Source organism: Podarcis liolepis, assembly GCF_965112155.1.
Source record: "Podarcis liolepis genome assembly, chromosome: 10".
Taxonomy (NCBI): Eukaryota; Metazoa; Chordata; class Lepidosauria; order Squamata; family Lacertidae; genus Podarcis; species Podarcis liolepis.
The window spans coordinates 42,664,466-42,676,387 of NC_139562.1; the positions used below are offsets into that span (position 1 = coordinate 42,664,466).

At 45.0% G+C, this 11,922-nt stretch overlaps 1 protein-coding gene across 2 annotated transcripts; it reads left to right on the plus strand.

The window, feature by feature from the left end:
- The first annotated feature begins 2,153 nt into the window (after positions 1-2,153).
- On the plus strand, positions 2,154-9,316 carry PHLDA1 (pleckstrin homology like domain family A member 1). Of its 2 annotated transcripts, none has more exons than XM_083463186.1 (2): positions 2,154-3,815; positions 5,297-9,316. In XM_083463186.1, exons 1-2 carry the CDS (start codon positions 3,520-3,522, stop codon positions 5,421-5,423), a joined length of 423 nt encoding a protein of 140 aa, XP_083319312.1. In that variant the 5' UTR covers positions 2,154-3,519; the 3' UTR covers positions 5,424-9,316. The 2 variants fall into 2 exon arrangements, with proteins under 2 accessions (XP_083319312.1, XP_083319311.1); XM_083463185.1 differs by having other exon boundaries at positions 2,155-4,046.
- Positions 9,317-11,922: the final 2,606 nt, after the last annotated feature.

The window sequence follows — 11,922 nt, forward strand, 5'->3', positions numbered from 1 at the left end:
TAGGGCTTGCCACTCAGAAGGTCGGCGGTTCAAATCCCCGCGACAGGGTGAGCTCCCGTTGTTCAGTTCCTGCTCCTGCCAACTTAGCAGTTCAAAAGCACGTCAAAGTGCAAGTAGATAAATAGGTACCACTCCAGTGGGAAGATAAACGGCATTTTCGTGCAGTGCTCTGGTTCGCCAGAAGCAGCTTAGTCATGCTGGCCACATGACCTAGAAGCTGTACGCCGGCTTCTTTGGCCAATAAAGCAAGATGAGCGCCGCAACCCCAGAGTTGGTCACGACTGGACCTAATGGTCAGGGGTCCCTTTACCTTTAGAGATTGTTAGAGTTTGTTGGTGCTATGTTTAGTTTTCAGACAAGTGGCTGTATTTGCTGCAGGAAAAACAGCTAAATTATGTTCCTCTTTGAAAAGTAAATTATTTTAGCATAAGCCTTCATTGGCCAAAGGGTTATATATATGTACATTGAGTACAGAAGACTTTTGGGGAGGTGGAGGGGAAACACTTTTACTACAGCAGACTCAACAGGTCAAGTGAGAGCTATAGGTGTACCACATTTTATGTTGAGCATAAACACAAAATTTAGTTTGACACTAGAGGGCGTCTGTGTGCTACAGTATCCAAGGCCAAATTACTTAAGGCTTGCTGCTTGTTTTGGTAATGCACCTGATACAAAGATGCCGACAAAGCTGATTGAACTATGGTTTTTGAAAGTGCTAATTAGCAGAACTTAAATGTAAAGGGACCCCTGACTGTTAGGTCCAGTCACACAAATTCAAATAATGAGGTATCCGTGTGTCTAAACATCATTTATTTCCATTATCATGGAGCCTGAACATAATCTTTGGAATATATGCTATGCTCATGGATGCGTTGAATTTTAAAATGGTATTGAATAAGTATCCCTACCAAATGTATTCTGTTTGTATGAATGTTAAGACATTTTATATAGGACTGCCATGGTAGCTAGAGCGGTGCTGTTTCCTAATACAGGAAGAATTCATTATGTTAAACCTGCATATCATAAAGCCTTCCCCCACAGAGGAAATCTAAATAAACGTTGATAGCTTGGAGTGGCAGAATGCTAATACATGCATTCAGAAGTGTATGAGGGAGTTGACACCCATTTTTGCAGCCAGATGTTGCTGCTGAACTCTGCTACAAGTAATAGAAACAAGGCTATGTAAGATAAGCAGAACAGTAAAAATGGAGGCTGACGTAAGATGCCAGAGGAAAAGGGGATTTAACCACGCTTTAAGATCCGTGGACTAAAATGAGAAATGGGAGTGGAAAGAAAGGGTAAGCTATGAAATGGGCAGAGAGGGAGAGGGTAAATTTGAGCGGGCTTTACAATTTTAACTAAAAAGCTTTGCTGCTTATAAACAATGTAGGCTCTCAAGTCATAAAAAGGGTCTGCAAAGGGATTTGATGCATTTGGAAACCCTGGTATATTTTTAAGAAGGCATTATGAACTAGCTTCCCTTCCTTCACTAGCAAGGATTGTGCTGTAGCTTCCTTCAACATATATTTTAGAGCTATTTTAGCGAAGGTATTTATAGAGAGGCTTCAGAAAGCATGAGTTGCACTCGGGGTGTTTTGATCCAAGTCTCAGCTGCTGTGTTCACATGATTACGTAGATTTGTACACTTCCTTGACCGTTGACAGATATAACTTGGGTGCAAGCAACAATTCTGTTTGTTTTTCTTCTGTATTTTTTCAGTCACAAAGTGCTGGCTTGTATCCGATTCTTTCTTTTATTTTCCTGTTGTCAGTCTATCACTTGGTACAAAGTAGATGAATGCAGCCTTCCTCTGAAATAGATTCAGAAGAATCTTGACTACTTCCACTGTCTTTGAGTCCCTGAAAAAGATACCTCTAAAAGGCTTTCTCCAGCACTCCTGCTAAAACAGGGGTCAGCAACCTTTTTCAGCTGTGGGCCGGTCCACCGCCCCTCAGACCATGTGGTAGGCCAGACTATATTTGGGGGGGACGACCCAAAACGAATTCCTATTCCCCACAAATAACTCAGAGATGCATTTTAAATAAAAGGGCACATTCTACTCATGTAAAAACACATTCCTGAGAAGGCGATTGGGCTGCATCCGGCCCACGGGCCTTAGGTGGCCTACCCTGAGCTAAAACAACTCAAACTCTTACAATTTGGAGCAGTGCCTATAATCCCTGGCCATTAGCCACGGTGGCTGTGAGCTGATGGGAGTTGGACTCCTCCAGCATCTAGAGGGCTGTAGGTTCCCCATACCCAGTTTAGATCACAATAAGTTGGTGTGTATCTTGGGTCCCCACTCGTGCCCTCAGCGTCAACCCCCCTGCCTACTAAGCCCTCCCTGCCCTTCTCATTTTTTTACTTCAAAGTGAGGAGTTTGGGTGCTTTGTTTTGTTAGGAGGTTGCCTGCTTCACTGTATGTATTGTTTGGGGAAGGTGTATGTTGCCTGTTTTATTGGGGACAAGTGTCTGAGCATCACTCATTTGTCTGTGCAAAAAGCCTTTCATTGATTTTCAAATGTCTCCTAAAAGATTGGGGGTCTGCAATGTGGGCTCTCACTTGCTAGCCAAGGTAGGCTGTACAGTTTGCCTTAGAAGAAAGGATGGTGTTATTTGGTGATCCTATGAGAAGGTGCATTGGATAGTGACTATGACACTCCTCTATATCTTCAGTCCTGAGACTGCGTATTTCTGCGTTCGGGCCCCTAGGACTTTTAGTCTCCACATCAGCACAAGTATCATATAAATGCCTCCGGGCGTTTTTTCACACCGTGCGTGCCTCCCTCGATCCAATATAACGATCGCACTGCGGAGGAGTTCCGCCGTTGCAGAAATAAACAAAACTCTGTTATGGATGATTCGGGAGGCACCTTCTTTTTTAAAAAAGGAAGCCCCGCGTCGTGACACAAGCAGCTCCTCAGCAGAACTGTTGCCTTCCGACGGGAGGAGAAGTTGGGCGGGCAGGGAGGCGTCGGGAGGGCGGCCCCCCCCCGGTGAATCAGCTCCTGTGGGTGGCGCATTCTCCAGGGGGCGCCAGGACTGCAGCCTGCCTGCCTGCCGATGCCATTTAAAAAGTGCTCCAGCCCCGAGCGCGCCGGGTTCCTCGCCTCCTCGAGTTTGAGGAGCGGAAATGGCCAGCGCGGGAGAAGCGCTTTGTTCTTTGGCGGCGGCGGCGCGGCGGTTCGCGTGAGGCGCTACAGGCCTCTCTGGCGGGAGGGCAGGAGACGGAGAAGCGAGCGAGGCGGGGAGGCGCGCCGGCCCTGAGGCGAAGGGTGTGCGAGCCAGAGCGCGGCGGGGCTTCTTCCCTCATCTTCTTCCGCGAGCGCCCTCGGCCCCCTTGACGCGCCCGGCTGGGGTGGAGGCACCGCGTTCAAAAGCAGCGCGAGCCCAGCAGCTTCCCTCAGTGGCTGCGGGGGACGCCCGGGCGTCGTCGGAGAAAAGGCTCCCGGGACCCCGAAGGCTCCTCTCCTTGCCCGGGTCTTGCGGGAACTTTGTTCCGGCGGCGCCGCCGGGAGGATGCTGGAGGGCGGCTGCAAAGCCGTGAAGGAGGGCGTGCTGGAGAAGCGGAGCGACGGCTTGCTGCAGCTGTGGAAGAAGAAGCGCTGCATCCTCACCGAGGAAGGGCTCCTGCTCATCCCGCCCAAGCAGCCGGAGCTGGCGGCGGCGGCGGCGGCTCCTGCTCCGCCGCCTGCTGCTCCTCTCCCCGGCCTGGAGACGACGACGACGAGCGCGGCGCCCTCCGTGGTGGCCAAGATCAAGGAGCTGCCCTTCTCCACCATGAAGACGGTGGACTGCGTGGAGCGCAAAGGCAAGTACGTGTACTTCACGGTCGTGATGGCCGAGGGCAAAGAGATCGACTTTCGGTGCCCGCAGGAGCAGGGCTGGAACGCCGAGATCACGCTGCAGCTGGTGCAGTACAAGAACCGCCAGGCCATCCTGGCCGTCAAGTCCACGCGGCAGAAGCAGCAGCACCTCGTCCAGCAGCACGGGCCGCGCCTGCGGAGCGCCTCCAACTCCGCCTAGCCGGGCCCCGGCCAGGGCAGGTAGGAGCCAGGCGGGGAGAGGGCAGCTCTCCTGCCGCCGATCGCCCCGCTCCCCTTTGCAGCCCTTCCCCAGCGCCTCTCTGGAAGAAGCCTTCCAGACGGATTCCCTAACAATCACCTCTCTCGGCTGTCTTAGTTTTGCCCGGCGAAAAGTGCCGTGTGGGTGGCAAACTCGTGTTGCTTCCCTGAAGCGCGCGTCTGGATGGGCAGCCCGCTTCACGCGCGCGATGTTTTGCTTGGAATCATAGAGTTGGAAGGGACCCTGAGGATCATCTAGTCCAATGATAAAATAATAATAATTTATTCTTTATACCCTGCTCATCTGGCTGGGTCCCCCCCCCCACTCTGCACTGCAGGAATATGCAGCTGCCCCATGCATTGGGGTCGAAATTGCAACCTTGGCGGTTATCAGCACCAGCCTGTAACCGGCTGAGCTGCCCGCTGAGAGAAGTTGGGCATGAGGCTCAAGCATGAAAAACACGCGCAGATGCTCTCCTGTGGTTCGTGCACGTGTGTGTGTTGCATTAGCTGTTTGTATAAAAGAGAGAGTCACTGGGTGACTTTCTTTCCTTTCCCTGCACTGAAATTCTCTTCTGTAATTAAGAGTAAGGCTTGAAGCGCTTGATCGGATCCCTCTAGCAACCCTAGAGCATGTTGTTTGTCTTGCTCGCTGGACTAATAGCCTCAGTGGACAGCTCTTCCGGCCCTTCTCAAACAGCATGTGCTTGCAGTGTGCTGTGGCATGATGGATTATTGTGCAGCTGCTAGATCAAGCCTGGCCCAAGTGCTTTGCCACTGGAGACAGAGCAAGAAATGCCCTCCTCCGCAAGTCAAGGTGAAGAGCACCCAAAGTCAATCAGGTGAATTTGCAACCATGATTGCTGTGCTTTAGCGAACACCAAAAAAATAAAATAAAAAAATAATAATAAAAATCCCTACCCGTATCTGCAAATCATTCAGTTCACATGCCATGCTTCTCCTTCCAAGCAATGGGGCTGAGAACAGTTAGTGACCCTTTGCATGTAACTGTAAAAGGAATTGGGGTGGGGGTGGTTAGAGCTAGCGTCTTCCTGGTGCTGAAGCCTAGTTATGGAAATAGCTGCCAGAGCCTCAGGTTGTTGCCTCTTGCAAGGACACTTTGCAAGAGACCCTGTTGTTTGTATTGGCGCTGTTTTAGGTAGGAAGTGTTCTGTGGCTGTAAAAGAAGAATGCTGCTCAGTTATTCAGATCACTGTCCTGTGTTGTTATAGATGGAATTCAAGCAATGCTTCTGGAAGCAAGGTGGACCCTCTCCATCGATCACAACCTTGGCAAACAAAGGGACTGCAGACACAAGGGAGAGCATCAGTTCTGCTGCTGGAGTCTTTCCACTTTTGATACTGCCCATGATTACTGCGGGGAAGCGTTTTAACTCTTGTAACTTTGACTACTGCTTATGAAGATATGAAAGGATTATTTGGCCTGCCGGGCCTCAAAAAATATAAGATTGTTGCTGCCATATTCCACCCCCCCAATCTGTTTTCTTTTTTATGTTAATTTATTAATGGATACTTTTGCAAGGTATTTCTGAATGTAGGCCATTTAGAAAGGAATCACACACAGAGTATAGTTGCATTGGCTATATTGCTACACTTGAAGGGAGGAGGAAGGCAGAGGAGAGAAGGTGATGTTGGTGAAATGAAGAGATGTACCAGAATATGGACTTTACAACTAGTCCCCCCCCCCACGTCACTTTTTACATCCGTTTTCCGTTGCCACAAGTGAGAGACTATTATGAAACAAATGTGTGAAAGATGTCCTGGAATAAGGAAAGCAATGACTTGGAACCTGATTTCTAGGTTGCTTTAATGTTTATTATATGTTCATTTGGAGAGTATTATATTTTGTATCCAGTAGTAAATGCATTTGGGTATGCCACTTGTATGTATTCCTGCTTCGTGAAGAGGCTAAGGAAATCTGACTTCATGATCAAGGATAATCGATTTAAAAATACAATCATGCTATGCTCTTGTTTATTCAGATAATAGAACCATGCAGAGAACTGTTCATTGCACTTCTTTGTTTAAGTTTGGGACCCTGTCTGTAATGTTTCTCAGAGCTGTTACTTGATTCTGTTCAAATCATTCTAAAACATCTTCAAATGCTACACTAATCATCCCATCCAGTAAATGTCTTACTGTTTAACTGAGGAACTTTCCCAGAATTCCTGTAATTGAGTTCCCTAGATGAACCTCAGCGCAACATTTTCCATTGCCCCCTGCCATAGCCTCTAAGAACATAGGACATTTCAGTCAGGGAGCAGCACTTATTTAAAAAAACAAAAAACTAAGCAAAGATTCTGCTTTTGTTGTTTGTTTCTATTTACAGTCTTAATATGGAAAAAGTAAGGCTTCTAATAACATTGTTTCTTTTCAAAAGTTATTTTTAAATTGGTTCATTCAGTTACAAGGAGCCTAACGTAGTTAATTGGATAAGGGAAGGCCTTGGGTTTTGCAAGCATGTGTTGAACTTAAATCCAAACTTAACCAGTCCTGCATCAGGAGAAGACATTGTTGGGCACCTGCTGATACTGAAAGCATAGCTTCTCCTCTTTGCTGTTAACACCTGTTTACCTGAGCATGCAAGCGCTCTAGGTAGATATGTGGACTGGGCAAGTGAATAGATTGCAGCAACAACCATTGAAGTCATTCAGGGAGGGACCTTATGAAGCATGCCTTGCCCAAAGGCTTCCCAAAAGCCAACCCTTTATAAAGGGTACCTTGTGGTTCCTTTTATCCAAGTTAGTCTAAGTCTGCCAACAACAAATAATGAGAACTTACTCTGCCCCCATTAACAACAGATTAGTACTGCAGAGCACACTCTGTTAAGAATGCAGGCCTATACATAGTAATTCAGATAAGTTATGAATGGCCTGTCTTAGGTTTGGTGATACCCAGTGTTCGTCATACCCTGAGTAGACCTATTGAAATCAACAGGCTTAAGTCTATTGATTTCAGTGGGTCTAATCTTCATGTCTGTTGACAGTATTCCTGGCTTCCTTCCTCAACCTTATCTTAATAGTGTTTAAATGTTTGTAAAATAAATTACCCCGAAACACCAGTGGTTTCAGAAACAGGACTTAACATGATTAGTTTTGCCACTCTCCTTTTCCCACCCAAATCATTGAGAGCCTCTCTCCGTGTCTACCTCCACTTCCACTGTTTAATGTTATGGAATGGGGAATTGGACCAAAATATTAAATTCCATGCTCAATTTCTTGAGGTTAACTGATGTTGTCATAACTTCTCAATACAGTGGTACCTCTGGTTACAAACTTAATTCGTTCCGGAGGTCCGTTTTTAACCTGAAACTGTTCTTAACCTGAGTATCACTTTAGCTAATAGTGCCTCCTGCTGCTGCCACGCCGCCACCGCACAATTTTGTTCTCATCCTGAGGTAAAGTTCTTAACCTGAGGTACTACTTCTGGGTTAGCGGAGTCTGTAACTCGAGGTGTTTGTAACCCGAGGTACCACTGTATACTGTGTTTTTTTAAAAAATGGTGGCAGAAGTCTTCAGTCATGCCAACTTTTGCTATTTTTCACAATGTATTGGAAAACTTTGATGCTAGCTAAGCCTTGTAAGCTCCGGCAGGAAGGTAAATAGCATTTCTGTGCGCTGCTCTGGTTTGCCAGAAGCGGCTTAGTCATGCTGGCCACATGACCCGGAAGCTGTACTCTGGCTCCCTCGGCCAATAAAGCGAGATGAGCACCACAACCCCAGAGTTGTCCGTGACTGGACCTAACTGTCAGGAGTCCCTTTACCTTTACCTTTAAGCCTTGTAATGGTGGATTCAGCTGATGCTACTGCCTTTAATGCATGACTGACTAGACTAAAGGCCCACAGACATTACCCCCAGTCACCTCAGAACAAATTGTAGGAAAAATATGAGAAGTGTGAAGGAATCATGCTTATTCTGTGATATGAGGAGTAAACATCTTCACTTTTTGTGGCCTCCTGTTGGGCGTATCTTAAGGACAAACTTCCTTCCCATCCCAAGTTCATTTTTTTTGTACTGAGAATATGTGACTTGTATGATCAAGTTGGCTGTGGCTTTGTGCTTCTTTAGGATTGCTTTATTTTGCATTACCTTTAAGACTTAGAAGAAATATCAACAGGAATTGCTCCGCTGCGTCTCTGTTGCTAAGAAATGTCTTTGCAGTGTATAAAACAGAGGTCATTCCTAGACTGTTTGAGACTATGACAGAGGGCAACAACTTTAGGGATGTCTCCAACTATGCTTTACTCAGAACACACCCATTTTAATTAATGAACCTCAATAATATTACAAGTTTCATGAGGAAAGGACAAATTTTACCAAGGAAATTCAGGGTATAGTTACTTAGTAATAATGGATGGTTTTGCACATGTGCTTTTTTGAGCTTCTCCTCCCTCTGTGTGATGTTCTGCATGATGCAGAGACCCCACAAACGGAGCCTGTTACAGTGGCTTCACTACCAGCCTGTCTCCAAATAAGGTCCCAGTGAAAAGTTTTACATTAGTGTTGCAAATTAATGGTGGTGGTGGGGGAGTAACAGGTAGGCCACCTGTGATTCTCCTCGGATGAAGATAGAACTTTAATAAAACAAACAAATTTCCGCGTCATGGTAAACCTATGAACTGCAGAGGTTTTTCGTACTTCGCTCCTTCCTGAACAAAGGCAGGAGCAACCAACCACGGTCCCTGACTTAGAATTACATTGGAACTAGGGATCAGGGCTTCTTTCATGCCAAACAAACTACAGTATGAAGCCACAATTTCGTATTGGCTTACTAATTGTGGTTTGTTTGAGCAAAACAAAACAAAATCACCGGCTTGGATTTATCACAAAGTCAGGGGTCATGGTTTGTTTACTCATCCTAGGGGAGGAGTGAAGCTGGAGCAATCTCCACATTCATTATAAACTTTATAATGATGTGCAAACTGGACATTTGTTTCTCAGTAGGAGATGCCTGTTTTCAGTTTTCAGAAGAAAGGAAATCACCCCTGTGGTTTTTCTGTTACATTTTGGAAGTAAAAAACTCCCCACCCTTTTCTTTTTTAGTTCATTGTTTTCAATTACTGGCTTTTGCAAAGTAGCTGCAGTGATGTACCAAATGTTTTCTGGCACATTGTGAGCTGAAACAAGTGTTATCAAACAAAATATGTGTAAATATGATGCAAATGATTTCTGAGAGATGTGATTTATTTTTCAATATGCATTCCATTTCAAATAAAGAAATATTCATTGAAATGTTCCCTTGATATGGTATGAAAAGACTACATCTTCAAAGGAAGATGGAAACAAAATTTCTGGACATAATCAATAGACTGCTGTAAAGCTTACATCTGTGGAATATCATTTTCATTGATTCAACCATTTTGAGATCACGACATAGAAGGTAGCTTGTTTTTAAAGAAAATCTATAATTGGTTTTCATTAGAGAGAGGCCTCCTTAGAGAGAGGCTAGGTGACAAAAAACTAATAATTACAGTGGATCTTTTCAAGAAGGGTTTTCCCCCTTTATGACTCACTTGAATGCAAGGTGTATCAATAACACTCTGCTCAACAGGACAACCTTCATCTGTAGCATCTGTTCCTTTCCTCCTTCACAGCATGGTCCTTTTGGAGAAAATTGTGCTTGCCACAGGCTATAAGCTTTGCTTTCAGGTTGACTTTTTAATATTTCCATTTTACAAAAGAGTAATAGAGGCTGGGAGGTAGCGATTGCACAAGACCACCCAACAGGTTCATGATTGAGCCAGAATTTGATGCCATATTTCCAAAGGTCCAGGCTGAATATGATGTTCATATAAAAAGAGGGAATTTGGTAGTTCACTAAAGTATGTGTTATTATGTGACTAGGAGCCGTCACATCACAAGTTAGCTCATTTCCAGTAAGGAGGGAGGGGAAGACACTGAAAATACTGTATGTTTTGAAACAAGGCCTTGTCTGTCCATGCATGGCAATTTTCAGCACTCTAGCGCCTGGCATGCATTCAGCCAGCATCAAAACATTGTGACCTCCCTATTACCCAAGGGAATTGCAAAAGGAATTGCTTAGTCATCATCACACAGCAGTTCTGCAAATCAGTGGGAGGAATACATCATAGTCGTCTTGGATGACTGAATGGTGACTCTGGAAAGGTTTCTTTTTCCTTTGCTGAAAACAAGTCCCTAATCCATTCTATAAACGTTGGTTTCTTTTCTGATAACAGTAAGGCAGATGACATTATTTCGAAACATGCCACCCCTTTTCTATTAAAGAGAGAGAGAGAAGTCTCACTCAAACTCTCTTTGGTTCATTCTTCTCCGTGTTGCTCTCCTTTACCTTCAGCTTGACTGAAGACAATGTGTACTTACGTTAAAGGAGTGACAGGGGTCTGTTTAACCTGGCCCATCCATCTCCACTTTTGTGGAGATCACACAGGGTCCCCAGACGTTTGACCGTCTATTGACCCTGTGCCACCACTGTGATTGCTTCCCCGCTGCCACCAACCCGTTTCTCTCGGGTACACATGGAGTCCAGACAGTTGTTAACATTAACAAATAATCAAGTTTATTTTATAGGCATGAACAAGTTTATGGTTTCAGTTAATTTTTCTTGGCAGTTTCTTAATCTTAGTTCCTTTACTGTCCTATACGTTCCTAACAACTTCAAACTGATTATCCCAACTATCTATCTGACTCCACCTAACAGTTCCTCTCACTCTCTCACAACACAACTCGACCAACCCACAGACTTATATTCTCCCTCTGTGGTTTTGTATCTGTCAGGTGGAGATATGTAGTAGAAGGAACTGCTGAAGTGGTCAAACCGTTTCTCACCTGGCTGGAGGACACCTCATCCTAGAGCCTCAGGGCCTAGTCTGGGCTAGTCTTGCCTGGAGCTGGGAAAACTTTCTCTCTGCTAGCTCCAAAGCTTTGGGGGCCTCCCTAGAAACCACGGGCTACTTGCACTCCACTGCTGAGAAGGCTGCATTGGTTACCAATCTGTTTTTGGGCCAACTCTGAGGTTTTCAAGTTAGTTCCCTAAACAACTTGGACTCCAAGTACCTTAAGGACTGCCTGAATCCTTATGCTCCCCACCCCTTAGTTGCTAAGATCTTTAGATGGAGCAATTTCAGTGGTCCCAAATGCCCCTGAAGGTTCAGCTGGACTTTACAAAGGATTGAGCCTTTACTGTGGCAAACGCTGCTCAGTTTTAGGCATTTTCTAAAAGTCACATTATTCACAAACCTTTCACACGTGAGGTTTTTGACGTCAAGTTCTTATTGGTGTGTTCGATGTTTTGGTTGTTAATACTTTGTTTTTAGCCTGTATACTTACAGTATCCATGAAAGTACAGTTTGTAAATATTTAAATAAAGACACTTATGAGAAGAAGTATGTAATAATTTCCAAGCAATCTTCTGAATTACGATGCATTTTTGGGAACAGATTGGTGCTTCCTTTCCTGAACTAAGGTTTATCATAATGCAGTGCACTGTACACCATTAATTGTATCATGAAAGACAAGCTAACGTGCATTTCCCACAGTCTAAATTACTTGCAGAGAGTCAAGAAATGTTTCTAATTCTATTCTGGGCCCAACAGTAAAAAGTCAAAGATAAGTTTGCTTGGAAATGTTTAGATCAAGGACTCATTGCTGCGATTGTGCTAAAAATTGGAGGCTTTGATATCTTTGGGAAATGTAAACTCAGTACAAGTTTTCGAGCTTCCCAGTACTGCCCTTTAGCCAGCATTTATTCCTCCCCCCCGCTTCAGTTTTCTTTCAATTTTTGCTGAGTTTTCTGTGTTCTTGCATTTCAACATGTTTATCTTCATGCCAGAAGCTACTACACTTACTTAATTTCTGGC